A 27,061-nucleotide genomic window follows, 5' to 3' on the forward strand; every position below is an offset into this window, starting at 1 on the left:
TAATTACTTTTCAGTACATGAAAAATTATTAAAGTTTTGGTACCACGATGCAATAAATAAGCAAACTAGAGATCTGCAGTGTGCAAGCTGTTATTTTTCTTTTCCCACGTATTGACTCATATTTCAGCACAGCACCTGTCCCATTTTCTGGTGTAGATGTGCATGTATCATATCCTATTTTGATATACCTTTATTAGTCCCACAAGGGGAAATTTCATATTATATCCTATTTTAGGAATTACTTTTCAACCAATTTAGATGTTGAGAAAAATATTATTTATAATCCTATTTGACAGAAAATCTTTAAGATGGCAAAGAAATATTTGCTAAAATACTGAACTGATCACTAAACTGTGGTTCCAAGGCTGTTCATACTTTAGTCGATAACCTCAAAGCACAATGCAGTATTTTTTTGCCCGAGATCATACACTGTCCGTGAAGTGTAAAGTGGATCTTGGAGTCTTAGGAAGGATTTATGGTCTGTCCAACGTGTATATTGGATGGTTGGATAACAAAAACCCAACAGCTCTGACTCATAGGGGGAATCATTTCTCAGACTTTCCACACTCACTTCACGTTGTGATCGTCCAGCTTTGCAGAGGTGAGAGGAGACCTGAGCACTGAGTACTGACTGTACTTTCTAGCTCTGTTGCCCTCAGCCAACCACCCCCTCACTCTGTCCTCAGAACAGCTAAACACGTTTAAGAGCATATCTGAGGAATGAGTTTATAAAGACACTGATTTTAAGCACTGAAATTTAGGCCTATGTTTAGGAATTTTTGTTATACAAGTACATTTGAGATCAAATGCTCTGCTTGAAACTAGAATTGTTGCCTTGTGGTGTCATGCCTTTGTCAAAAAGTCAGATACATCCACGTCTGAGTTTCAGGGAATTTCCTAAAAGTTACACATTGCCACGACAGAGAGTCAGCCACATCAACAAAGCACAGGTGTTTGGTGTGCAGCCGCATGCCCATTCTCACCTACACAGACCAGGTCCATGAAGCCATACATGCCGTAGCAGATCTGGAAGAGGACATCGCGACGCTGCCAGGTGGCCTGAGGGCTGAGCGCCGACCAGAGCAGCCAGGAGATGCTGGCTACAAGGAAGAGAGAGCCCAGGAACACCGCAATGATCTGCACCTTCTCCACCAGGGTAATGGTGATGGACTGCCACTGCACAAAGAACAGAGGCAATACATTAAATACACACTTTGACTTTAAAGACTTTGTTTATATTTTAGCAAGAGTTAAGATAAAGTAAGATCTTTATTTATCCCGTGGGAAATTCTTTTGTCATGACAACCTAATCAAAACAGTATTTTTGCTCCATGTCGGATCAATCTGCAGCACCACAAAATTCGGATGCCCGACCTGTGTTAATCAAATACATAAATAAAGGAGGGCCTTTCCACAGTATCATGTCAGTGTGACAAGGCAGTCCGAGTCCCATTTTTATGATTAAAAACAATGTTGGACTTATTAATGCATTATTGAATATATAATTATATCCATCCATCTGTTCATTCCATGCATCTGTCAATCAATCCGTCCATTTTCAGAAAGCAGCAGCCTAATCAGAGAAGCCCAGCCCTCCCTGTCCCACCTCTCGATGATATTAATCTCTTGGTCACTGCTCAAAGTTCAGTGTGAGGGTGGGACTGGAGCTCAACCAGTAAACTGTAGTGAAGCGAGTTCTTCTCACTCATCTGTCTACACTACAACAAACTAGTACAGTGTATATCTAAATAATATTAAACAATATAATAAGTTGTTAATTGTGCTAAAATAATTTTTAATTATTATTATTTTTTTTTTAGTTTGGGCAAAATGACCTGACTTGACCCTTAAATGTCTTACAATGGTTTTGTCCACCTCTTACCGTTCCCTAAAAGACATTGTTTTCTATATCTACCATACAGCGAAGCATAAACAGTCTGGATGTAAGCAGAACACATCTGTTTTTTTGTCACCTCATTTAAATAATCCTGGTAACAGGTACTAGACATAATTGTGCCCACTATCATGTCTGGGAGGAAGGTGATTTTTTCTTTTCCTTTTCTTTAAAAAATGGAAATAACACAGTGGTCTCACTGAAAGCTGAGTTTTCAAGGTATGTTATGGTGATGAGCACTCTGTAAAAACAAAAGAATCAATAGGAATACACTAATCATACACATTTCACTGCAGGTTGAGATGCGCTGAAGCGAAGTGTGTGTGTGTGTGTGTGTGTGTGTGTGTGTTGGCTTCAATGACTTGGTCTCTTAGAACAGCGGTCTCCAATCTTTTTTGCGCCACAGACCGGTTTATGCCCGACAATATTTTCATGGACCGGCCTTTAAGGTGTCGCGGATAAATACAACAAAATAAAACTAGTACCGGTACCGAAAAAAAGAAAACTTATTCATAACACACGTGAAAAGACCCAGGAAAACAGAGTAAACGATAAAAATGCTAACAAAATAACGCTGAAAACCGATAAAAAGCCTGAAAACCCTACATTTCACACCTGAGCCTCAACTCTCGCGGCCCGGTACCAAACGACTCACGGACCGGTACCGGTCCGAGGCCCGGGGGTTGGGGACCGCTGTCTTAGAATACATTTAGTTGTATCTGTGTTAAGGATCACCTTGTTTTATCCCCCCTCTCAGTCTTCTGACCGTCCATTTCGCCAAGAAACGCGTCTAAAGTTTATTTATACATAAGCATGAGGCCAGCAGGCATGAACCCTGTGGACACTGCTGCGAGGCAGAGAGATTATCCACTATGTGATTGGTGAACTCTGGCAGTTCTTTCAGCTCATATCCGGTTTCTATATTATTGCGGGTCAATACAACTATTCATACCACCAGAATACTCCCCACAGTCCGCCACTGAGCGCAGGGATAATTACTACACTCGTTTTATTTGGCGATAACAGAGGCGGAATTGCACAAAACCACCCTGTGAGGACCAAAAAACACAATGAGAAACCATTATCCCCCTAAATTGTGCTTTTATTTTAGACAACACTATGTTTTAAGCAGCAGTAGCTGTGAACAGTTCACCAACAACGATTTGAAAACAACACAGCAGTTTATGTTAGTTTATACAGCCTCGTGTGATTTTAAATGATGCCTAACAAAGAAATAGAATATTTTCATACAGCAGAAAAACGTGACGTCATGTTCTGTTCGAAACGAGAAGCCACAAAACGGAGCCGCGAAAACACCTCGAAAGATTTTAAGTTGTCTGGTTGTTGTACACAGAGTTTTTTCTTAGCCTTCCTTTTATTATACAACTATCAGTTAAGAAAAGCCTGAAAGGAAGCGAGAGAAGCGCGCAGAAAACCCTCCACCGAGATGGTAAACACTCAAACACTCCACTCACTAACTTGCTGCATATAACTACTTTTATTAAGTATAACAAAGCAGCTTCGAATGATATCAGTGCAGTGATGTGGGGAGGCTCACAAGACAGACCTGCTAAAAGTGACCTTAAATACGCATCATTATGCATCAGATTCAAACATGCATAACAGAATGCATCAGTGTCGCACTGTACTGCGCTACTTTAAATTGGTCATTTTGCATCTTTTCAAATTTTAACTGCTTTCAAATAGGCTGCACGCTTGAAAATAGCTTGGTGTTCATGCATTGTCAGTATGGTAATAATGCACTGGGGTTTGATCTCAGAGGGCATTTTTACGTAACTTGGGACTTTAGGACTGCACCCTGTGCATGCGCAATCTGGTCCAATCTCGGAAACTAAGCATTAGACTGATTTCACAGTTTTAAGCTCACATAGTGTGCCACAGTCCTGCTAATATAAAAATCTATGTATCAAAATAAAAATGGGCCTCTTTATTCACCCTAAAGTCAGTGCTTTGCTTAGTAGAAAATAAAACTGCACCAAAATAAACCTGCTTTTTTTTTTTTTTTTTTACATGGTGCCACATTCCTGTTAATTAAAACATATTTGCATACAAATAAGGTATGTAGTCAGGTGACTTTAGCTTGTCTTCATTCAAGAAAAATATAACGTTTTTAACTCCATTCATTGCACCTGCATAATGGACATGACTAAATCTCGTTGCAATGGACTCCGAAAAAATTCATGGATGTTTAACATTCCAATATTGTACACCGATTGTGTGTGCTAATGGAAAACTAAAGTGAAGTTTGAAGGGTTGCAGTTTTAAAACACGAGAATAAAGGTGGTGCACTAAAGCAAATGTAAAAGTGACTTCCACAAAGCCATTTAATAGTAGAAGGAGGGCTGGGGGTGGTCCAGAACGGCACAGAGAGGCAACACATAATACAAGAATAAAATACTCTGTAAAGTTACTCTGTAAAAAGCAAAATTCCTGCGTTTAAAAAATCTTGCTTGAGTAAAAACTTAAAAAATATTATCAGAGAAATAAAATAAGCCTGATTTTATTTATCCCAAAGGTTGGGAAACTACTGTCTTGATATTGTACAGATACAATTACAGATAATTACAGACACCAAAACATGAAAACCAATGTTGCTCAGTAAAGATAAAAAACATATGAATTTAAAATCTAAATATAGTATAATAAGGAGTTTAAATCTAAACTGAATACAGGTAATTTGGTGGTAAAGGTTTTCTTTAAGTGTCCTTGTGGGAGTATAGTGAAAAAAATGATGTAAGAAGATTTAAAATAAGTTAAAAACTGCAGTAGATGTTGTTAGGCAGTCATCTTTGTAGCAACATTCTTGGTAGTATTTGTGATTTGTTATTTATGTTTCTTTGAAGACACAAAGTAGGATGAAAAGACTGTCACTGAGCTGGAGTAAACTCCTGAGCAGGATACGAAAAGTAAGGAAAACACAAGAGGCACAAAATGTAATTAATGTGATGCAACTTCTGCTAAGTTATATATTTATATATATATTTTGTATACATATGTAAACAAAAACCTGAGTGAAAGAGCCTGTCATCTCCTCTGTCCAACAGGCTATAGCCAACCTAACTAGAAGGACCTACACATGGCTGGATAAACACATTAACCAAAACAGGACGAGGAACTCTGACAGACGACAATACAAAGAAATGACCAAACAGTTCAAGACTACCCTGAAAACATGCTACAAGAATGACAAAGTCTCCAAAAAGGAGATGAGGATGGCCAAGAAGCAGTGGAAGGAGGCCATGAAGAAAGTAAAAAAGGAGGACAAAAGGAGGGAAAAACTATGGAGCTCAATCAATAACAATAAGAAAACAGAAAATAGGAGAATGGAGAGGGAGATACCAGAAAGTACAGAATAAACTTTTGAATAAAAATACTTGGAAACAGAAGATTGTTGACAACGAGCAGATGACTGAAGCTGCACGATGCTCATTTCAGAAGAAAAGACTTAAGGCGGACTTTGTGGACAGAAACTAAAGCTCTGCTGAGCCTCAGCTGTGTGTTTGTTCAGTCTGCCAGTGACTCAACTCCCATCTGGAGCGAACAGATATGAAAAGGCCTGAATGTTCTTCAGTGAGAGAAACGATCCAGAATGCAGATATTTTAAGCCTCAGGAGTCTCTGTCTGTTCGGGCTTTTGAAAGAAAGAACGACTGCAGGAATCCTGATGCTCCAAAATGACAGCAGTGACGTGAAGTGGCACCAGAAACACACAGCAGGTTCATACTCAACGCTGCATCCATCTCAAGCTACCAAAAGCAGCCATCGCTGTCTCTGTTTTCATCAATAAAAAATTCTGTACTTGATTACTTTAAGAGAAGAGACATTTTCTTTAAGTTTAGCTGAGCAAAAAAAAAAGAGCAATAGAGGCAAAAATATCTCAGTTATAGATTTCTATAATTCAGAAAGATCACAGCTGTCACTGGATACTGGTTACACATCTTTTCTCTCTTTTTTTTTTTTTGTGTCCCGTTTGGATCTTTAGCATCAGAATTGTTGTCTTAAGGCCAAGAAAGATGCCAAGCGGATTTATTTTACCAAGTGGATCATCATGGCCTTGCCATATTGGTCCATTTGATTGACCTTGGTTATAATTATGCATTTATTTTATTTTCGGTTGCTACAAACGGGACAGACATGACTGGGGGATAGGACAGGGAGAAAGAATGAAAGAAAGAGAGGGAGGGAGAGAAAGAAAACCAGAGGGGAGAAGAGACGGTGAGAAGGGGGGGGGGGGGAAGAAAGAAAGAAAAACAAACAAAACACCTGGATCACCTGTATGGAGAAAAAAAACTGAAGAGAAAGCAAACAAAAAAAGAGCAAAATAATAAATACAGCACCATCACAATAAACGAGCTAGCAGTAGATAACAGTAGATACTAAATAATAAACGATATTGTGCAGCACGCAAGATAGACAGCGCACAATGTGCTTTGAGGCAGCAGCCAAGAAAGCTGTAGTCCTTGTCTGTGAACACCCGTGTGTACACCTACACATCTTTTCTCTAATGTCACACCATCCGTTTGTTAACCAAGCTTTCTCTTAACAACTTCTACTCTGAAACCTATAGGTTCTCTTTATTATTGAGTGCTAAACTTTCTCTTAAAGCTAGCAATCTTGGTTAGCAAGTTGCATCCACACAGAGAATTAACTTCTTCTATAGTCTGTACCACGCAGCAAGATATGCTATTTATCAGACAGTGACACTGAAAATACAAAACAGAAACACAGTTCAGAGGTTCAATTCAGCGACTCAAATAAGCAGAGATTAAGCCTACGAGATATCAATGGGCTACAGCCGCCCATATCAGCAGCACATCTGTCAATCAAAACAGCCACATTTCAACTATAGACCAAACTCTAAATGGGTTATTTAAAAAAATATCCTTGTACTGTTTTTATTTAAAAAGCACTGTTGTGGCACAGCACGAAGGTCCTGAGTTCAATTCCACCATCAGGCCGGGGTCTTTCTGTGTGGAGTTTGCATGTTCTCCCCGTGTTTGCGTGGGTTCTCTCCGGGTACTCCAGCTTCCTCCCACCGTCCAAAGACATGCAGCTTGTGGGGATAGGTTAACTGATTAATCCAAATTGCCCATAGGTGTTAATACGGAAGTGAATGTGAGCGCAAATGGTTGTCTGTCTCTGTGTTAGCCCTGTGACAGACTGGCGACCTGTCCAGGGTGTACCCCGCCTCTAGCCCTATGACAGCTGGGATAGGCTCCAGCACCCCTCGTGACCCTGAAAAGGATAAGCGGAAGCGAATGGATGGATGGATGTTTCTATAAAAGGGAAAATCAAAAGCATTTTTGGACCGTGCTGTGTTCAGTTCTGCTGTAAATTTTGACATTTTAATGTCAGCTCATCAAATATATGCTGACATGTTTCAGTCTAAGAACTAAAGTGGTAAAGCAACTGCTTATTACAGCCATCACTAGTGCTCAAGTCTTTCAAATTTCTAGCAATGTAACCGGAGTAAATCTTTTTGAGGGCTACTATTTCAAGTGGATACTGAGATTCAACTAAAGCTAGAAATGTTAATTATGTGCGTCTGTCTGGTGAGGCTGCATTACTTATTATTGACTTCAGCGACTACATCATTGTCATATTTAAACCCTCCATCCAACTTTTTAACTGCTTAATCATGGCAGGCCCGAGACAGATTACACCAGATCAAACCCAGGGTACACCTTCAAACCAAATGCCTTTTTGCTGTAACAGGTACTCCAGTTCTTTTATATTTCTTGGTTTAAGAATACCGACATTATATGTTTGCATTGACCTTCTCTGTTATTTCAGCCCTGACTGCAGCATTGTGTATTTCCAGCTATGGATCTGATGTGTCATTGTGGTTGAAGCTGTGTAACTGCTGCTAAAAAAAATCCGTCTAGTTTATAATCTAAAGTTTTTGCAAAACAACTCTGCATCTGAAGGGTTAAATCCTACTTTGAAAAAGGTCAAGATTCATCCACTTATTTCTACTTTCTGTGCACAATGAGTCACTGAACTGCAATTAGAGGCGCTTATTTAAACGTCAGTACGGAGAAAAGTGTGCATCATCATCATCATAGGATAAGTGCACTTCCACATTTGGGTTCTGAGTATGACTTTAAGCCAACATTTTACAAGAGCAGCTCTAACAGACGCAGGTGGGTTTATCTGTTGTCAGCTTGCCAGTGAAATGGCTTTTTACCAGTTTGGCTCCGTGAGGCTGTTTTTACTCCAACTGAGAAGCTGTGAATATTTCTGAGCATAAATCCAACTGATGGGTCGATAACATCAGTGACTGTAAAAACAATTTCTAGTTAATGCCCCTATAATAATTTAGAGAGCATGCTTAGTGGGGGCAAATTGTAACCTCGACGGTAGTAAAAAGCAGTTAAAAAAAGGCAGACAGGAAACAAATGGCTGCAGTTTGGTGGCATGTGTCATTTTTAGCCTCTTAAAACTACAAATCTCAGAGAGCATTTTGTTTTGGAAAAAAGAGCACTCGCTTTTTCAATCATATCCATGTGCACTGAATTGGCAGTTACCAAAAAAATCATCAGTTACTCCATAATGTGACTGTTTGGTATAATCATGCAGAGCAGCAAAGGACTGCTGAAGGTCTCCAAAACAGCTGCTGTTTTCAACGTTAATGGGGTAAAAAGAAAAAAAAAACATGACAGGATCTTTTAGCTCAAAATTGTATATTAAAAATAACAGTCATCGAAATGACCCTGAAACATCAGTTTTTTGATGTACTCTGTCCTTTCCACACAGTTTGCAAGTATGAAGACTGAAGAATCTCATTTAGAAAGTAGTGAAGTGGAATGACCTTATTAGACAGTTAAAATAAACCAGAAACCACCTTTTATGTGGTTTTTACCTCTGCCACAGAAAACCATGAAAAACCAATGTGAGATATTCTATTTGTTCAGTTCATGAATAGGATTTGGCCATATGTTTTTAACAAGACGTTAAGAATGACTTTGAAACTCATAAGGAAGTATACTTTGTGCATGCAGCACATATGTTGTCAAGAGTCTCCAGGGGAAAGAATATGGAGTTTAGAAAAACCAACAACCTTTGTATTTTGACCCGTATCATGTTCTTTTTCTTACCCTAACCTAACAGTTTTATTAACATGAGGCCGGGCATTGTCGAACAACAGAAAGAACCCAGGACTCACTGCACCCGCATGAGGTCTGACAGTGGGTCTAAGGTTTTCATGGCAGTCAGGTTGCTGTTTGAGCATAACACTGTCCATGGCTTCTCCAGATCCTTTTTATGTCTGTCACATATGCTCACACTGAACCTGCTTTCATCTGTAAAAAGCACAGGGATTTACCAACTCTAGTATTCAACTGGCATTCACAAATGCCTACCTGTGCAACCTCTACAGGGCCCAGGCATTGCCAGTTGACTCAAGGCACTTTAAATTGTAAGGCGAAGACTCTACAGGGGTCTCGAACTCAAGTCCTCAAGGGCCGCTGTCCTGAAACTTTTCCATATGTCCTTGCTGCAACACACCTGAAGACGATTTGTAGGTTATTAGCAAGACTATAGAACTTGAATGCATGCTGAGGTGGCAACAGGGACACATGGAAAAATTTCAGGACACTGGACCTCAAGGACTGGCGTTTGAGACCTTTCCTCACCAATAATATAAAGAAAACAGAGAAAACCCCCAAAATCATATGATTCCCCTTTGAGCAAGCTATTAAGTAGTGACACTGACCTAGCCAAATGCTAAAACTAGTGAAACCATCAGAAAAGATGAGGAGGGACAAAGCGTCAGTGGCCTCCACCTATTAAACCAGTCTTGCTTTGGCGGTTGTGTCATTGTTGCCCCTGTTTTTAATTTAACATCAAAGCAGCTGAAACTGATTAACAACCCTTAACTGACCAGATCAGACAAGATTGTTTTGTTTTTGTTTGTTGTTTTGAGCAGTGTACGCAAGTGGTCTGATAAAAAAAAAATGAATTCAGGAAAACCAAAATAATTGGAAGTACTTGACCAAGAATGAAAAAAAGGAAAATTCACATAATGAAACAGCACTCTGCTCTCCTACGCTACTAGCTTATCCCAGCCTACACTAAGCATAGAGCAGGGTACCATGGAAAAGTTGGCAGGGCAAACACAGAGAAACAGACAACCATTTATACTTATATTCACACCTCAGGCCAAAAAAAGAATAACCAATTAACATGTATGTCTTTGGACTGAGGGAAGAAACTACTTGGAGAGAAGCCACACAGGCACAGGGAGAACATGCAAACGCCACACCCTCCAGCAGGTTTAAACCCAGGCTTGCTGTAAGCAAGTCCTAAGCACTGCCCCACTGAACAGCCCTTTCACAAATACATATCAAATTTATTTAAAATGTCACAACACAAAATTTAAACAGTCAGAGTGTAATTATTTATTTATGTGGTCAGCTAACATCTTCCATATCTCCATTGTATATAATGACTGCCACTTTTCCTGAACCTTAACTAAGCAGTTTTAGTTGCACAAATCTACCCAAACCTTAATCATAGAGGTAGAAGTTTAGAAAAGGCAAACAAATCTATTTTGTCATTCCATTTGGAGGACTTTGTATTATTTTTCATAACAAGTAACTGACTCACAAACAGTTAGTGCCTTTCCTAAAAGCCCCTTAAACCCCTTTTGGGTTGTGTGTGTTAAATTTAAAAGTTTTAAAGACACTAAACAACAAAACCAAACAAAAGCCTAGAAAAATAACTCAATTTAATCTGTTTGTTAAATAATCCATGGTTGGACCTTTCATGGCTTTAATTATGCATTTCTCTATTGAGTTATTTTAAAAGTTGTTACTGCTATCATAATAAAGAGAGAACAGTTAAGTCTGAAAGTGAGGCAACCTTCAGCAGAGGGTAAATACTCTGCCTTTCAGCAGTATTATACCTGCCATGGTCTCTTCAGATTGATGGCGATCACCTGGAAACGGTAGCAGCACAGCTCGCAGGTCCAGCAGCCCCGTTCGCTGATCCACTTCAGCAGGCACTGCTGGTGGGTATACCGCACTGAGCCGTCACACCTGCATGGGTTCAACAAGTCCCCCTGGAGACCAGAGAGAGGGCAAAGGTCAAACGTAAACAGAGATAAATTTTAAGGGAGGGGACAAACTGACACAAATACACAAATACAGTTTAGACCAGAGCTGTCAAATTCATTTTACATCGAGGGCCACGCACAACACGCAAGGTCCCTGGACCTTATGTTTGACACCACTGGTTTATATGTTAAATGATTGAGGATGGATTAAAAATCATTCCAATCATGTCAAGGAGATAGTTTAGCTTATCCAGCTGTAGCTTGAAACTAACTACTAAATAGCTAGACTATCTTCATGACGACTGATGCAGAGATGATTTCTGATTAGTCTAGCCTCAATTGTTCATCAATAATACTCACAGTGAAAGAAAAAGCAAGTGCAAGTTCCAAGAGCAACTGTTTATTTACTGTCACTTCCATGCCATGGGCAGCTTGAGGTCCTTTGTCACTTTTTTGAGTTTTATCACCCGTCTCCAAGGTAAATGGGGAAGAGTCTGAAGAAGTTAAAGGTCTGATTAAACTTAAATACCATTTGTAGGCATTTCAGTCTAAAGCAGCTTAGACCGAGTGCAAATTCTAGGAGCAACTGCTGATACCTGTGCTAAAATACTACAGTTTTTGCTGGAGCATTGACTTTAAATGCTATATCCAAAGTTTCATCCTACCAAGCTATAAAGTATGATAAAACTTTGAGACCTTTCTCATTACTTGTGCAGTACTCACTGGTGCACCAGGCACACACAATTTTTGTGATTTCGTCCTGTTTATTAGGACTTTACATCCTCAAACCTCTGCTTAGATATCTGTTATTGCACGGCATCTTTAAGCATGTTAGCATCAGCAAAAACAAATGTGAGGATCAGTGCATAAACTCTAATACACCTCTTCTTTGTAGTTGTGTGACATCACCTTTAATTTTCTTGGTTAGTTATCATGAGTAATGAAACATTTTCAATCTCTGAAATATCATTCTGTGACATCACTGGTAAGAGATGCCACATGATGGCATAACATCATTCCCTAATGATGTTGCCTATTTGAGGTTGAGGCAAGAGGCCCACAGCCTACTGACTGCCTAGCAACAGGTAAAAAGCCCCAAATTTGAACATGCTTCTGCATCCGACCTGAAATCTAACACAAATCTAATTACTCACCAGCAGAGGTCAACTCCTGTGATTGCAAAAACAAGTCATATCTGTTCCACTGACATCCCAAGGACTCACTGACCACTGAGAGATTTCAAAGACAGTCCAAAAGATCAGTGTATCTGATGTCATCCAAAAGTTGGCAATGATTGATGATTGGATCGTTGGCTGCACCAATGACGGCATGCTCATTAGCTAACAACTTGTGCCTTTTCAGCAAACCCTGGAAAATCTTCCTTTCTGATTCGAGTAATGACCATAATTTATTTTTACTAAAAAATATACCATTATGTTTCATTTATATGATTCAAAAACGATGACTGAGCCAATAACGCAACAGGAAAATGTTTACTGAGATTGAAGCCAAAGAGCTATTGTTTGATAGACTTTTATTCATCTGGATAAAAGTTGTATAGCCCATGGAGTCTTCCCTTAAGGCAAGCGGGTTTTAGTATTCAAACCTGGAAGCTATGTTCATATACAAAGTGACTTTATCCATTAGTCTGTGGTTGCAGATAATGAAACTGATAGAGCACTTTTCTCTCCTTCTTTGTACAAGGTTCACGATATGAACTTGTGTTTCACAATCACTCTGCAAACCCTGCATATGGTAATGCAAAAGCAGCAAACAAAACCTGGAGCTATACTTGCTTGACATTCATATCTTGTCTCGTGTTTTATCGTTTTGGCTACTCTCTGTAGTACCAGTGATAAATTAAACCTCAGACTCTTTTCAGGAACGGAGAGAAACTATCTGCTTTCGGTTTAATATTGGAGCTGTCTATCCAATATTAATCTTCTATCCATTTCATGGTCCATGTGTCATCTTTCCTATCATCCAAAAATTCTTGTTTTCAGGCCTCAGTTTGGCCTTTTATCCCAACATGTCATACATCAAAGAAAACACACGGCTTGTTCACCAGAGGCCCTTACCAGCATCGCTCAGATCAATGACCATTTCTCAAAGCTACAACACTTACGGATATTAACGGTGGGATGCAGCCTGACATTAATCATTACAGCCGCATCTATTTGTTCCGATGGGTTCTTTTCTTTTCTCTTCCTCTAGGCATTCCTCAAGCAGCCATTACTGCAGCTTTGACCTGCTGGCTGGGCTGTGAGTGGCATATTAATAGTATATTAAGGTCAGTGGTCAGAGAGCTCATTTTTCATCATGTCATATTAACCTTGTGGGTTTAAAAGGACCTCGGAGGCTTTCGCTTGAATGAACTGATGCAGGTCAGCTATGCACTGAAGCAGAGATTGATAAAGCCAACTTCAAGGATAATTTGAATAAGTCAGAGAATTCTCTAAAGGGGCTCTCTGAAAACAGTGCACTTATTTTAGTAACACAAGGTCGTTCCATTGAGAAGTACACAAGGTCAGAAAATAATGTAAACTATTTGTGTATTTCTTTTCCAGCTGAACATTAAAGAAACATCTATAAAGAGACGATCGTTAATGATGAGCATTGATAACATTTTATTGATTTTCCTTATCATTCCCTTCTTCCTTATTAATTCCTGATCAAGTTTCTCTGTGGGAAACTTGCACAGGTGTTCAGCATCAGTGTTGCGATTTATCAACAACTCACATATTAGTGAATCTGAACTGACTGAAGAAATAGAGCAGAAAAAGGGACTCAGTTTATGAAAAGCTCCATGGTCATGAATATGGGTGTCTGGGTCAACCGATACTGGGCTTGGTGACTAATAATGGCATATTGATAAGCAATCAATTCACCTGTGTTCTAATCTCGGGGCATGCCAGTGTCACAGCAGTCCACACTGTGCCTTAATGCACCGGCAATAACAATATTGCAGGGTCTGACATAACCACTGGTTTGGCACCAGTAAAAAAATTGTGTTGGGCGAGTTGATCAGCCAGCTGCTGTTCGGGATTATTTTTCCACCAACTGAAATTAACCTTCACTTAATAGTATTTTCATAGAAAAGTACAATTAAAATCTTTCATCAAGCCACCTATTCATGTTGTTTAAACATGAAAAAGTAACCTTGAGGTGCTCCCGTCCTCTTTGTTCTGCAGAACAGTAGCACAACTGAATTAATAAGATGTTAAAATGTCTATATGCAGATTAAATGCATTATTAGGTTTTTTAAATCATTTGGCAGCATTTGTTGGAGGCTGGCATTAACCACCCCATCGCTCTCTAGAATTAACACCTTTATGTTATGCTGAGTTTGAAGTTGTGTAGCAGTAGTGATCTTTGTGTTTTTCTTTTGTTTCCACTTTCTGAATAATTTCCCCTTTATACTTTCATTTTCATTTTGGGTCAAGGATCAAAAACTAGATGGTTGGGTTCCGGACCAAATGTTGCTTTGTGTTAAAATAGCCTCGTTCACATTGATAAATGATGAGTTGGGACTGACAGCCCTATTTCACCGATGCCATAACCACAACGCCCAAGGACACTTTGTAGTGCACACTAGCAGCTTTGACAAAACGGCACTGTTTTATGTTGAGGGAAGGAAAACGGCCTGGGTGTCAGTGGTTGATATTTATCTGTTTTGGCCCATCCTTTTGCACTGTCAAATATCCTGATGAGAGTTAAGCTTTAAAGCATTTTTATTGTATGATAAAAATTGCAATACAAATTTTCTGTCTGCAGACACAGAGAGAGGAAGTAAACAAGCAGGAAAATATCAGTACTAGGATCTGATACTGGTTAAATTTGTGTTTGTTTTGCATTCAGAAATAAAATTTCACTGGTGCACAATAAACTTACACTTCATTGTTTTACAACGCACAACAAATGAGAATCATGACAGTATTGATAAGAGGAACTGACAAGCTCACACTTACCCCAGAGCAGATTTGGAAGTATATGATCAAATGTAAAAATCACGTCTCATATTTTGACTTTATCAAATAGCAGTCCATTTCAACAAACTATTACCACTGACCATGAAAACTGATTCACTGGAAATGGAGTGTGACAAAATTTGAAAATAAAAGCATATTGATTACAGTGTTGAGTTTTACTTGCTGTGTGAGTACAAAACTTACACAGAAAATGCAAAGAAAGAGTTACTTAGTGTCAGCAATCAATATAAGCATATAAAAATAATCTATAATAATTTATAAAATAATGTAATAATGCATCAACATCTTGCTTAGCCTGCTGACTACCAGCTGCAAAATCAATTAAATCTCGGGGAGCTGGTTTAGCTTAGCGGATTCAAGATCATTTTAAATGACCTGGAAGCTGCTTCTGCAGACTTACTGCTTCCCCTGTTGGACCTGAGCTAGGTTCACTTATTTTCATATTTCACATTTTCTTAGTTTTGAAGTTTATCATTTTGTGATATCTCTTTGTTGCACACATTTGTGTGCACTGCTGTTTGTTTATTTTTGTGTGTGTATTATAATTGAATGTAACTGAGCTGACAGAGCTACCTATTTTGACCTGGACACCAACAACATCTCAAGAGTCTGACTTTCCAGGATAAATAACAATAAATTGTATATGAGATTTTAAATAAAATGCTCAGCATAATCGGTAATCCATAAAGGACTCGTATATTTTGCTTCTGTGTGCACCTCTGTCTATTATTATTACCATGGGGAGGATAACAGCGAGAGAAAAATTGAGCAGTCACAAATGAAACTATATGAAAAATAAAGCCCACACAGCAGCGCGGGGTGTTCAATCACAAAAAACGATTTAATGTCAAAGTCATCATTAAGGCCTTTAGGGGCTGAAGTGCTCAGTGTGTATATACAGCAGAGTTCAAGTTTTAGGAGCAAAGAGTTTATATCTCCCACTCTGGGTGGATGTTTTATTGCCTCAATACCCACATATCTGAAAGAGGAAGTGTTGCACTTTGTCTAAGTGTACATCCACAGCACTAGATGTCTGTGATAGTGCTGCTGTGTTCAACTGTACAAACTAGTGTGTATTAATCCACACTGAGGTGTGTATACAATGTAAAACTTGCTTAATGTTGTATTTTTTTCCAATGAGTTGGTGGTTAAATGAGTTATAATAGTTGGCAATGAGCACCTGGGTAATTTCCAGATGAGGAAATGTCAGGGTGATGCAGGGGAAGGTCTGCTCAGCTGAGAGGGCCCTTACAGCGCGTTTGAGTGGGCTGAGAAAAACAATTGTTAAGAACTAGATCTGTTTCACAAATAATGCCAGGCTTCTTTGATTATACTCTTCACAGCCTCAAATGCCAGTAAATACTGCGTGGCATAAACAATTCCTTGTTCTCCTTCTTTAGATTTGTAATGATAAGGTATTCAGCTCGAGATATGTTTAAAAAAACATGAGGCTTTTTTAAAGCATCTTAGCTTTGGTGTGAAAGACCTCATTACAGATGTAGATCTTGTAATTCTGCTCTGAACCGAGAAACAGGAAGATTTTTCTTAAGAGACATTGGATTATATGATTAAAGCTTTGATACATATAAGCTTGGGGAATAAACACGTTTTTAGCTGGATGAGTGGATTTACCTGATGAGTGAAGATATTTTTGCTATCATGGCCGCTCCTAATCATGTCTGTGTGGTATAGTCTTGCTATTAAATGGTCCTCGAGTTATGATTAATTTGTCAAAAAAACAAACAAACAACAAAATCCAACTTCATTGCAAATTTTCACTCTAACCCTTAAACCATATTGCGAGCTCTGCGTTAGACAATGTATTTCTTATGTAGCTGGACCTTGTGTTAGTAGCTAAACATTTAGAGTAAACCTTGAAGGGGGCTATTTTTTTTCTTACTCTCTGCCATATTCATACTGTTACAATGGTGGGTGCTAATATAAAAAAAAAAAAACATGTCCAAAAGTTTGAATAAGGAAGTAAGCACATCAGTGCAAATACACCCCCCAAAGTCAGAAGCTCAAAACAAAAGCTCTAAACACCGTTTTTTCACCTTTGCTGATGTCAGTGAGAGCAGATATGCCTAATGAAGGTAATCTATAGCACTGCTTTGATTGTCTGAGTGAGACCCAGTATAAAACAAATAAAAAGCCACTCTAGTACATTCCAAGAATACACTTTTGGAGTTGGGAATGAACACAATATGCTTCACATTAGAAAATCGTTATTTAAACCATGATAAGAAAAACAGCAATGTTCTCATGTCATTCATGGCACTCTTATAGCTTTTTAGTGCGGCTTTTAAGAAACACTTTCATAATCAAATGGTGTTTACAGTGCAGATGAAAGCTCCAAATAAACAAGTTCATGTCACTGACGATGCCACCTCAAGGCCTGCGTATACACTTGTTGTGCAGACAGGCAAATGCAAATGTAACATTTAAAATAAATGGAAAATCGAGGGCTTTTTATTCAGTTGTTCTGGGGAGCTCAAGTAAACAGTCTGATGATTGTTAAAGAGTAAACAATGCAACAAAGTTTCTTTAAAAAGGCAGTAAATGAATCTAGAGCTTGTGAAAGAACTGCCATAATAAAAGATATAAAACTGCTCAAGGCCTAAAGCTTTATTTGCTCTGGAGCTTTTCACAGGAACACCCGATCTTTAGACTGAGGAATAAGCAATGGAGGAAAAATCTCCAGAAAACTTTAGTGAGTAGACCAAAGGTAAAGAATTTCAGTAATTTGCAATACAACAGCTATAACTCCCTTTAAGATTTTATCTAGTTTTCCACTACTTTGGTTTGATAATTGTGTTTATATATCATAGGCCAACCCTGATTGGCTCGTTTCCCGCTCTGCAGTCCTCTTTTAAACTATACACTCATCAAATTCTATAATTTTAGTCCACCTAACAGCCCTTTGGGGCACCCTTTACCCACTGACGATTGTTATGACATGTGGTTTAAAGCTCCAGAAAAATCCCATGTAGCAGCAGCACCTGTCAACTGCTGTTTGAGTGAAATATCAAGCAGATCTATTAAACAAACAAATGAGAAGTTCTCAGTGTGTTCAATACATCTGCTGGTGGATTAGCCCGAAAGCTGCAGAAAATGTGTAAAATTAGACCCCAAGTTGTGGTTGTTTTTTTTCAGCTCCTCTTTCCAAAATTAAGATAAACTACAATCATTAGCCTGGACTGTTGAATGAACAAAATAGCACTGGTTTCTGAAAGGAAGGTGGTATGGAAGATGTCAGAGTATGGCTTAAACCAATCAATCCAAAGACTGGAAGAGGATTTTTATGGTGTTTACGGCACATTTTCACTCTATCTGCCGAGACATGAATATTTAAAATGTTAAATGTCTGTTTTGCAATTTGCTTGATAACTGGTGAGCTTGCCCAGCCTGTGGCCGTGTATCAAAATCAAATATCAGTCTGGACCCGGGGGCAGCATTATTAGATTAACTCTGCTAATAGGCTGTAGCCCACGTTCAGAAGACAGGATATTCACTTAGGCATTTACTGCCCTTACTCCCCTCTTCCCTTAAGCTCCAGCAGGGATGTATCGTCCCTCATCAGCCATCACTGTCACGAGCCCAAAAGGCCTGCAGAGTGTCAGGTTTCAGAGCCAGTAGGACAATGTCCATTTGTCCCTGCAGGTCCACATCAGTCCATTCACCTCCAGGAAAACATGCAGACAGTTAGACTGATGCATCGCTTCAGGGAAAATATTTATTATTAATGGCCTATGATTCAGTCACTGTCATCCCCCTCTGTTACGATGAAGGAGCTGCAGTTTTCTGTGTACGGGTGGAAGGACTCACCAGTTTAATCTTAGTTTCATCTATAACAGGAGCTTCACTTAAACAATAATAAAATGTAATGTAATATTATACTGGACTTCATTCATGATCTACATGCTGCCTCCACCCTTACAAAAATAATGCTCAGCATGTTTATCTTTTATCTGCTTTTATTTCTCAGTTTATTGTGTTTTAATGCATTTCTACAACCCATTTAAAGCACTGCTAATTTATTTGAGTGTTTGAAAGGCACTTTATACACAAACAGGATGTAAATAGTTTTGGAGCATCTAGCATCTCCTTCAAGAAAGCTGCTCTGAAATGAAGACTTTGATTTCTTAGTGTGTTTGTAAAGGAAGCAGCTAAACACAAAAACTGATTAATAGAAATGTTATTTGGATAAATTAGAGATTATTGACATGTGGCAGAAAGGTGTACTTAGCTGCTAACAATCCAAAATGCTAAACACTTTGAGTCCTTATGGAGGGATCTACCATCTTCTCTGCACTTTGAACAGTTTTCATTTAACCTTCCTGTTACAAAAATACAATAACAGAACCTCTGAACCTGGAACTTTTTATCATCCATTTTTCGTACTTTGGACCCTGCTCAGGATCTTGCATGAAGATCTGTTGATCTTTATTTTTGTAAACAAATAAAAGTTTGCTATTCTGTTGACTGTTTACTCAAATTCAGCCTTTCTGTCTGTATGTTTGGTTGATTTTTATTTATTTGTTATTGATAAAAATCATGGGTTGTGGGCTTGCACTATTTTGGCTTCTGAAATGAGGCATGTCTGAAAATAAACCAACCAGTGGAAATCTATGACATAGTACTAGCAATGTTTAGTCAATGTTCTTGTCTAGATGCACAAATTTGATTTACTTGAATAACTAAAGGTGTCCCAGAGGCTTCCATTTGAGGACATATTTTGTTTTATAATTTTAGAAGTTATCTTAATACTACAATAAAAATTATATTTCAGCAAGAATACATCTCTTTGCTGATGAGACTGTCATTTAAATTACACAAGTATTAGGGTATATGGATAAATGACAAGCTTTTCTTTATTGTACAAGTTGGCACTCTTATTAGAAAATACAATTTATAGTTTTTGTTTTAATTGTTGAAAAAACTAACGTGGAAGCTATTTTGAGGATTGATGGTGATATTTGGTGATATAATGTATGTTCAAGCCACCTCCTCACTTTTATTGAACATTGATTCAGCATATTGCTCATCTGTACTTCTTTATTTATACAGATTTATTAGAGAAACAAAATCACCACTCACCACTGCATTCTTTAATCCTGGACATCAGTGACCACAGAGGAAACAGCACCGGTGTGTGTCTGTGTGTGCACGTGTGTGTGTGTCTAAACAGTTGCTTCTGATGTGCTGATGTTTTTGACAGATTTGGAGATTTCAAAACAGGATCTCACCAAACACCTTGGAAATGAAATACTTGCAGAAAGAACCAAACTTAAACATGCTTACATCTGTCTCTGGATTTAAAGGTGCCATGTAGTGAATGTCTGCATATCATGCATTTCATGTTGTACTTATTGCATTTTTAATACAATATGTTTATATTTTGTATGCCTGTCCTTTTTTCCTTGTGAACATTTTATCTCAGTGGGATTTCCTTATTAGATAAATAAATAAATAAAATTAACCCACACATTATCAACATCGTGTTGCCAGTACCACAACAGAGACACATTTTCCTCTAACTAAAGTGTGTGTGTGTATATAAGTACACACACTTTACAGTTATGTTTTTAAGCCTGTAATTCCAGTCAGTGGGATGAATAGTAAGGCTGGGATCCTTCATCCATAAAGGGATGAATTATTCAGTCTCAGTATGTAAAAACTTTAGTTTATTACTTGGTAAAAAGATAAATATTGGCAGCTTCTGACTTCATGTTATAACACAAACAACATTATGTAGGAACAGCTGTGTGCAGGCATTATAGACATGGGGGGAGTGGCATGTGGTTGGGTCAGTGTGGGGCGATCGTGGCTCAAGAGTTGGGAGTTCGCCTTGTAATCGGAAGGTTGCCGGTTCGAGCCCCGGCTTGGACAGTCTTGGTCGTTGTGTCCTTGGGCAAGACACTTCACCCGTTGCCTACTGGTGGTGGTCAGAGGGCCCGGTGGCGCCAGTGTCCGGCAGCCTCGTCTCTGTCAGTGCGCCCCAGGGTGGCTGTGGCTACATTGTAGCTTGCCATCACCAGTGTGTGAATGTGTGTGTGAATGGGTGGATGACAGGTTGTGTAAAGCGCTTTGGGGTCCTTAGGGACTAGAAAAGCGCTATACAAATACAGGCCATTTACAGGCCATTTCAGGATTTTTTTGTTTTTTTAAACAGAACTGCAACAAGACACTGGGTTGTGTTTAGAAACTGCTTCAACTGCTTCAGCAGTACCAGTCTCATGACCTCAAGACTCCTTTCTAAGGCTACCTGTGCCTGAATTTTGTCACCTGCACTAAAAGTATAACAGTAGATATTGATGCTCACTGAATCTACTATAGCATTGCAGTATAAATGTGCTCTGAAAGCTACTGGAGTTAAGTTATACATCTATTACACCCTCAAAGGGCAAATATTATATAAGAGTTTGTGTTGGTGGGTACAAAATTTGTAAATGATAAATAAATGCCATGGTGGCTTTATCGGTTTTACATATATCATGTAGTCAAAATGTTAAAAGAAAAATGCTTTCTCCAAGTATATGTATGAGGAGCTGGCAGTGAAAATGGTTATGTTGCAACAGGTGTCTCACTGCAGTGGCCCCAGAGGACATCCAGTGCACACATTTAATAAAGAGCAGTGTTTGATGCCCTGATCAGGAATTAATCCTTTACTACTAAACACAGTAAGATCTGACAATTATTAACAAATACATTATAATATATAAAATCTTATACGTCACAATGCAGCTGTACTTTATGAGTTATGATACATTAATTAGTTAATTCATTAGAATGTAATAACTTAATGGAAATTAAATGGAAATTGACATTAATTAACTATGGGATTTAATTAATTACGATATGATTTTTTTTTGTATCCACCGGTAAGTCAGTTGATGAATGGTAAAATATGACTGGCTCTTGAGGACTTCTAAAGAAGTACTTGTGCTCAGCTTTGGAATTGCTGCCCTTGGTGATTTCAGCACCACGGACAGCAGCAGGTCCGGCGTTACTGAACAAAACCTTTCCCTGTAACATCTCAGAGAATTAAAAAGCTCACACACTTTAAGCTTTCGGATTCTCTCTCTCTCTCTCTCTCTCTCTCTGTGTGTGTGTGTGTGTGTGTGTGTGTGTGTTTCTTTCTGATTGGCTCTCTGCCTACTGAAATCCGTCCAACCAGGCCAGCCAGCAGGATATGAACTCAGCAGGTTTACCTAATTTTAATTAGAAGAGTTGCTACATTCAGCCAATCAGGGTCAAGCATTGCGAGGACCGAGCCCTCACCTTCAGTTTAATTCAACTTCGACCACTCACAAAACCGGGGCTGTTAATCTGCCAACACTACAAACACATTTGGTAACACAATCTTGGACACACATTGGTTGGCATCAGTAAGCTAAAAACCACATGTACCTGCTCTGCGCCTTGGAAGCAGATCCTGCAGCTGGGAGTGGGGATGCAGGTTTCGCTGCTGCAGTTTGAATGCATTGTCTGAGCCTTGCAAGAGCTCCCCCCGACAGCCCCGTCCTCACTGGAAAAATTCCCCTCGTTGTTCTCCACAGTGAATTTCTCTGTGTCACCCCCACACGCGTCCCTGCAGCTCCGGCCCTCCCGGCAGCCCTCTGCCCCCTCTCCCTCCTCTCCTCCCAAGGCTTCGTCCTCATCGTCGGGGTGCGGACGTCCTTGGAAGCCGTGAGGTTCGCTTTCCTCCCAGGTGTGGCGGTGAGGTATGGTGGTACCTCCACTCGCCTCCCCACACGCGGGACCCGCCTCTCCCTCCTCTGTGCTCATAATAAAATGAAAAGTCGAAAATAAATTGCATAGATGCCGCCCGACACGCTCACACAGTATCCACCACCACTGCGACGCAGGGACGCGATGCAGCCTTCAGGCTCCTTGATTACGGCGCTCTCGGCGAAAATAACTCCGCTCCGTGGCTTCCGAACCGAGCCGTGCACCTCCTGTAACGGAACCTACAGCGTGACAGCCTGGCAGAGCTGCAGTTGAGCCGCAGGAAGCTCACGATGCTGCTGCGGACCGTCGCTCGGCTGGAACCGCCTCATGCGCTCCGGAGACCCGGGGAGCATTTCCAAGCAGCCTCCATGCATCGCAACGAGACTCAGCCGTCCTGAAGCACCCAAATCCCCCTCTACCCTTCCTCCTCCGCCTCTTTAGTCCCCACCGATAAAGCCGATGGCAACAGAGTAGCGGCACGCAAACAATCTTCCGAGCGGTCCAACCCGGGCTGGAAGCCGCCTGATGTGCTCGAGCATTCACCCTGCTGAGGGGCTCTTGGGCACGAATCCACTTCAAGTCAGCTGTAAGTTCTCTGATGAGTCGTGCACTCTCAGGAAGCAGAAAAGACCATTTCCCCCGGGGGATGACCAATCAATCATATTATTATCCCATTAATATGATGGAGGACATAAGTTTCCAGACCCAGGCAGGCACTACTTCAGCACAGCCAGCAGTAAGAAAGAAATGAGAAGCATCATACTCACAGCAGCAGCAACTTGGCCAGTCCGCCCGCCTGCCACAAAGAATATTTTATGTGCTGAGACGTGGCGACCCACAGCAGCCTCCCTGTGTTAAAGGGGTCACCTGCTGGGTTACAAATGCCATCATTATCAGTGGTGGTGGTTAAAATCTTTCTGAAACTTAAAGAGGAACTTCAGCCTGTAAATGATAGACTTATTAAATGTCGTAGAGGGCTGAGCCTGTGGTTCTCTAAAGGTGGTTCATGGTGAATTCCGGTGTCCTCTGCTTGGAACGTGTGGTTAATAATCTTACCGATCCAAAATGAATCTAAAAGAAGCATTTAAAGGGAACTTATGAGTTAATGCTTTAATGAGGTAAAGTTAATTAATGCTCAACGTTTTTTTCCTCATTGGCTGCTTGTCCCAAACAGAAAACTTTGCACATGCAGAGCTGTGTCATAATTTTAAGGATACAACCTTTTAATAACAGCATGCAGAGCCAAGAGCACAAAAAACTATCTGAAACAGAGCTACAGTTTCCTAGGAGGCTGAAGCCTGATCTTAAAGTGGCTGATAATGAATTTAGGGGTGCAACAACAGGAAGCCATTAATAGTCTAAAGAAGGTGTGGTTGTAAGTGTTATTTATGCACAAGTCATTTTCATTTTTTGCTTTGAGTGAAATGTCTTTGGATGGTGTTCTTTAATCTTTCTCACTTCTTGATCTTGGGTTCTGGTGATGATAGAGTCACAAACAGTGTTTGTTTTAAAGGTCCTGATTGCATTTAAGGAGCATTTGACAGGGTAAGATAAGATAAGATAAGATAAGATAAGATAACCTTTATTAGTCCCACACGTGGGAAATTTGTTTTGTCACAGCAGGAAGTGGACAGTGCAAAAGTTATGACGCAAAAATTAGAATACAATAAGAATAAATACAGTACACAGCTGTACAGAATAGAATAAAATAATATACTATATACAGTAGAATAAAATAGAATAAAAATATACAATAAGATAAAAATAGAATACGAATGCTATATACAACTGAGTAAAAATACAACGATGCCAGAAAAGATTATTGCACTTAGTGTTATTGCACATGTGTGGATGTGTGTGTTTGTTCAGTTAAAGTCTTTGTTGTGGAGTCTGACAGCAGTGGGGAGGAAAGACCTGCGAAATCTCTCCGTCCCACACCGTGGGTGCCGCAGTCTCCCACTGAAGGAGCTGCTCAGTGCTGTCACAGTCTGCTGCATGGGGTGGGAGACGTTGTCCATCAGGGATGACAGCTTAGCCGCCGTTCTCCTGTCACTCACCACCTCCACTGGGTCCAGAGGGCATCCTAGAACAGAGCTGGTCATTTCATTAGTTATTCCATGAGTATCCATTATAGGAAAGTGTCTTTTGATGGTTGTTTTGGGGCCACGTGGAGAAGTGTTCTAACAGCCAGCTAATGGTCTTAAAGTTAAACTTCAGTATGTTAACAAGAAGTTAAATGTGACTTATTATACTCGTTTCCAGCTGCTTATTTCTAGTCTTAGGACTCTGGCATTGTAGCTTTGTGTAATTTATAGTTAATCTATTACCTGAAACAAGCCATTTAAACTTTATTTTACCTTTAATTTTATAGATCCACTAAAGCTGGGTTCTGTGAGTTTGTGGGAGACAAATGTTAATTATATGCAGTTATGTGAAAAACTTGTACTAGTATCACAGGCTTCTTTAACACGTTCTTGCACTCTGGTGATCACAGTGATGACAGTAAAAGTATTTGTTTTATGGATCTTTACGTAGACCCTGGATGCCATTTATATACAGGTGAGGGGTAAGATAGCCTCCTTAGAAATGAATAGAAAAGGATACCAATGGGGTATCTGATGTTACAGGAGCAATAAATCTAATGTCTGCTTCAGATCCCTGTAATGCCTAAAGGTTTACCCCATTTCCTTCAACACACTGAGAAATTTTGCAGTTTTAATAAAGCTTTAAGCTTAAAACAAATGTAAATAACGAGCGGGTGGTGGAATTATCTTTAATTACATGCTAAAAAACAAACAGCAAAGAAATATCCTCAAATCAAATTTGAGCAAATCACAAATAATGTCATGAAGTTAAGCTGAAGTATTTTACTAGAATTTAACCAGTTCAGGTTAGCTGAGACTGGTGGGTTAAATGAGTTGGTTTCTAGATATGGTTTTGGAGATGACTTGATATTTGTTCTGTGCAGGATACAACTCTTTATAAATTGTAAAGGGCAGTTATTGATTTAAATCGAACACGGGGTCTTAGTCTACAATCTGCATTATTGCTTACAAGTATATCTGCCCTCCGAGGGGGAGTTTAAATATTTTGGCTCAGTTTCCACAGCACAGATGAAGCCTGGGCTGAGACACAAGCTTTTTCAATACGTTTCTGTGTAACAGTTTTAATCCACTACTGCAAAAATAACAAGCTTTAAATAAACCTTTAAATACATACATGCATCATTATTTAAAACAGACATTTTCAAATGTGAACCTCATTTTAATATCTAACCAGCTGGACGAAATTTGAAGAAGTCATCAAAACCATTTCTTCAAAAAAAGGAAAGACTTTCCATATGGGAGAAGCTCGTTGGAATTTCATGCATGACAATCCAGAGTAGTTGTCAGTGTAAGCTCTTTTTCTGTGTTTCATGCCCCTGTGGGAGTGTATTTGTGTTCATATTCAGCATATCAATGTTTCTCATTCAGCAGCTACCCACCCCCCTCTTTTTTTCTTTCTTTTAGTAAATATAGAGCCTTGCTGCTTCACAATTTCCACTCGAACGTGAAGAAAAAGGATCCCAGTGAGTAAGAAGAAACAGGAGAATGAAACAAAGGATGTCACGGTGGCAATGAGTAATGATTCACCCAGCAAAACAAACGCTCCCGAGGAGCTCTGAGAGAGACTCTCAAGCTGAGAATAGTCCTGCTCGGCCTCCGTGGGAGGAAGTCTGTAAAGGTTAAAACTCAGCTGGGATTCTTTCTCTGAATGAATATAATTCTGTGTCTGTATATATCAGCTTTATTTCATCTTTGTTTTTCTTATTTAACATACGCAACACCCCCAGGCTTGAGAAAACGACAGAAAACGTCTCAGTTAATGCCAGATCCTCCTTTGCTGTTACCCAGTATCTATTATCATCCTCCAAATGGACCTGATAATAAAGTTCAAGGAGCCTCAGCTGGCGAATCATTTGTCGGAGACTGCTTTTCCAAGAAGAATCTTCTCTCTCATTTTTTTTTTTTTTTGAGGATGTTTATCGCTTTCCGGGGAGCAGGCCAGTAATGGACTCTAATGCAGCAAAGGAAATTATCCACTCATGTCCAATCACTACCTACGAGACACCGATCAATACCAGGTCCCCAGGGCTCAGAGGGAGACCGGGATCGTGCTGAGAGCAGGGAGGGCCGGGTGAACTGCTTCTCAACACATTGTGTTTAGGAGGGGTGGTGACTTAGGCCGTCTCTGAATCTACTTTTGAGTTTAATCTTCTGCCTGATGGGGCGGCGCCAATCTTCCTAATGAATTCAGACAGAGAAACTGAAATTTTCTTTCATATTTTTAGTTTTGTCTGTAAATATTTTATAATTTGTCTAAAAACAGCAGT

General features: G+C 39.6%; 1 protein-coding gene and 1 long non-coding RNA gene across 2 annotated transcripts in view; one reads left to right on the forward strand and one right to left on the reverse strand.

The window, feature by feature from the left end:
- The window catches only part of marchf11 (membrane-associated ring finger (C3HC4) 11), a 28,326-nt gene extending 4,858 nt beyond the window's left edge, over positions 1 to 23,468 (reverse strand). The window contains exons 1-3 of the mRNA XM_026149326.2: positions 22,369 to 23,468; positions 10,820 to 10,975; positions 984 to 1,176 (exon numbers count right to left, since the gene is read on the reverse strand). Coding sequence (XP_026005111.1) covers positions 984 to 1,176; positions 10,820 to 10,975; positions 22,369 to 22,746 — 727 coding nt within the window. The 5' untranslated portion in view covers positions 22,747 to 23,468. The remainder of the gene's footprint in view (positions 1 to 983; positions 1,177 to 10,819; positions 10,976 to 22,368) is intronic.
- LOC113010391 (uncharacterized) lies at positions 3,186 to 5,131 on the forward strand. The gene is made up of 3 exons (XR_003270331.2): positions 3,186 to 3,344; positions 4,759 to 4,821; positions 4,960 to 5,131. It is a non-coding gene; the product is annotated as an uncharacterized LOC113010391 (long non-coding RNA).
- Positions 23,469 to 27,061: the final 3,593 nt, after the last annotated feature.

This window comes from Astatotilapia calliptera, chromosome 18 (genome assembly GCF_964374335.1).
Source record: "Astatotilapia calliptera chromosome 18, fAstCal68.1, whole genome shotgun sequence".
NCBI lineage: Eukaryota > Metazoa > Chordata > Actinopteri > Cichliformes > Cichlidae > Astatotilapia > Astatotilapia calliptera.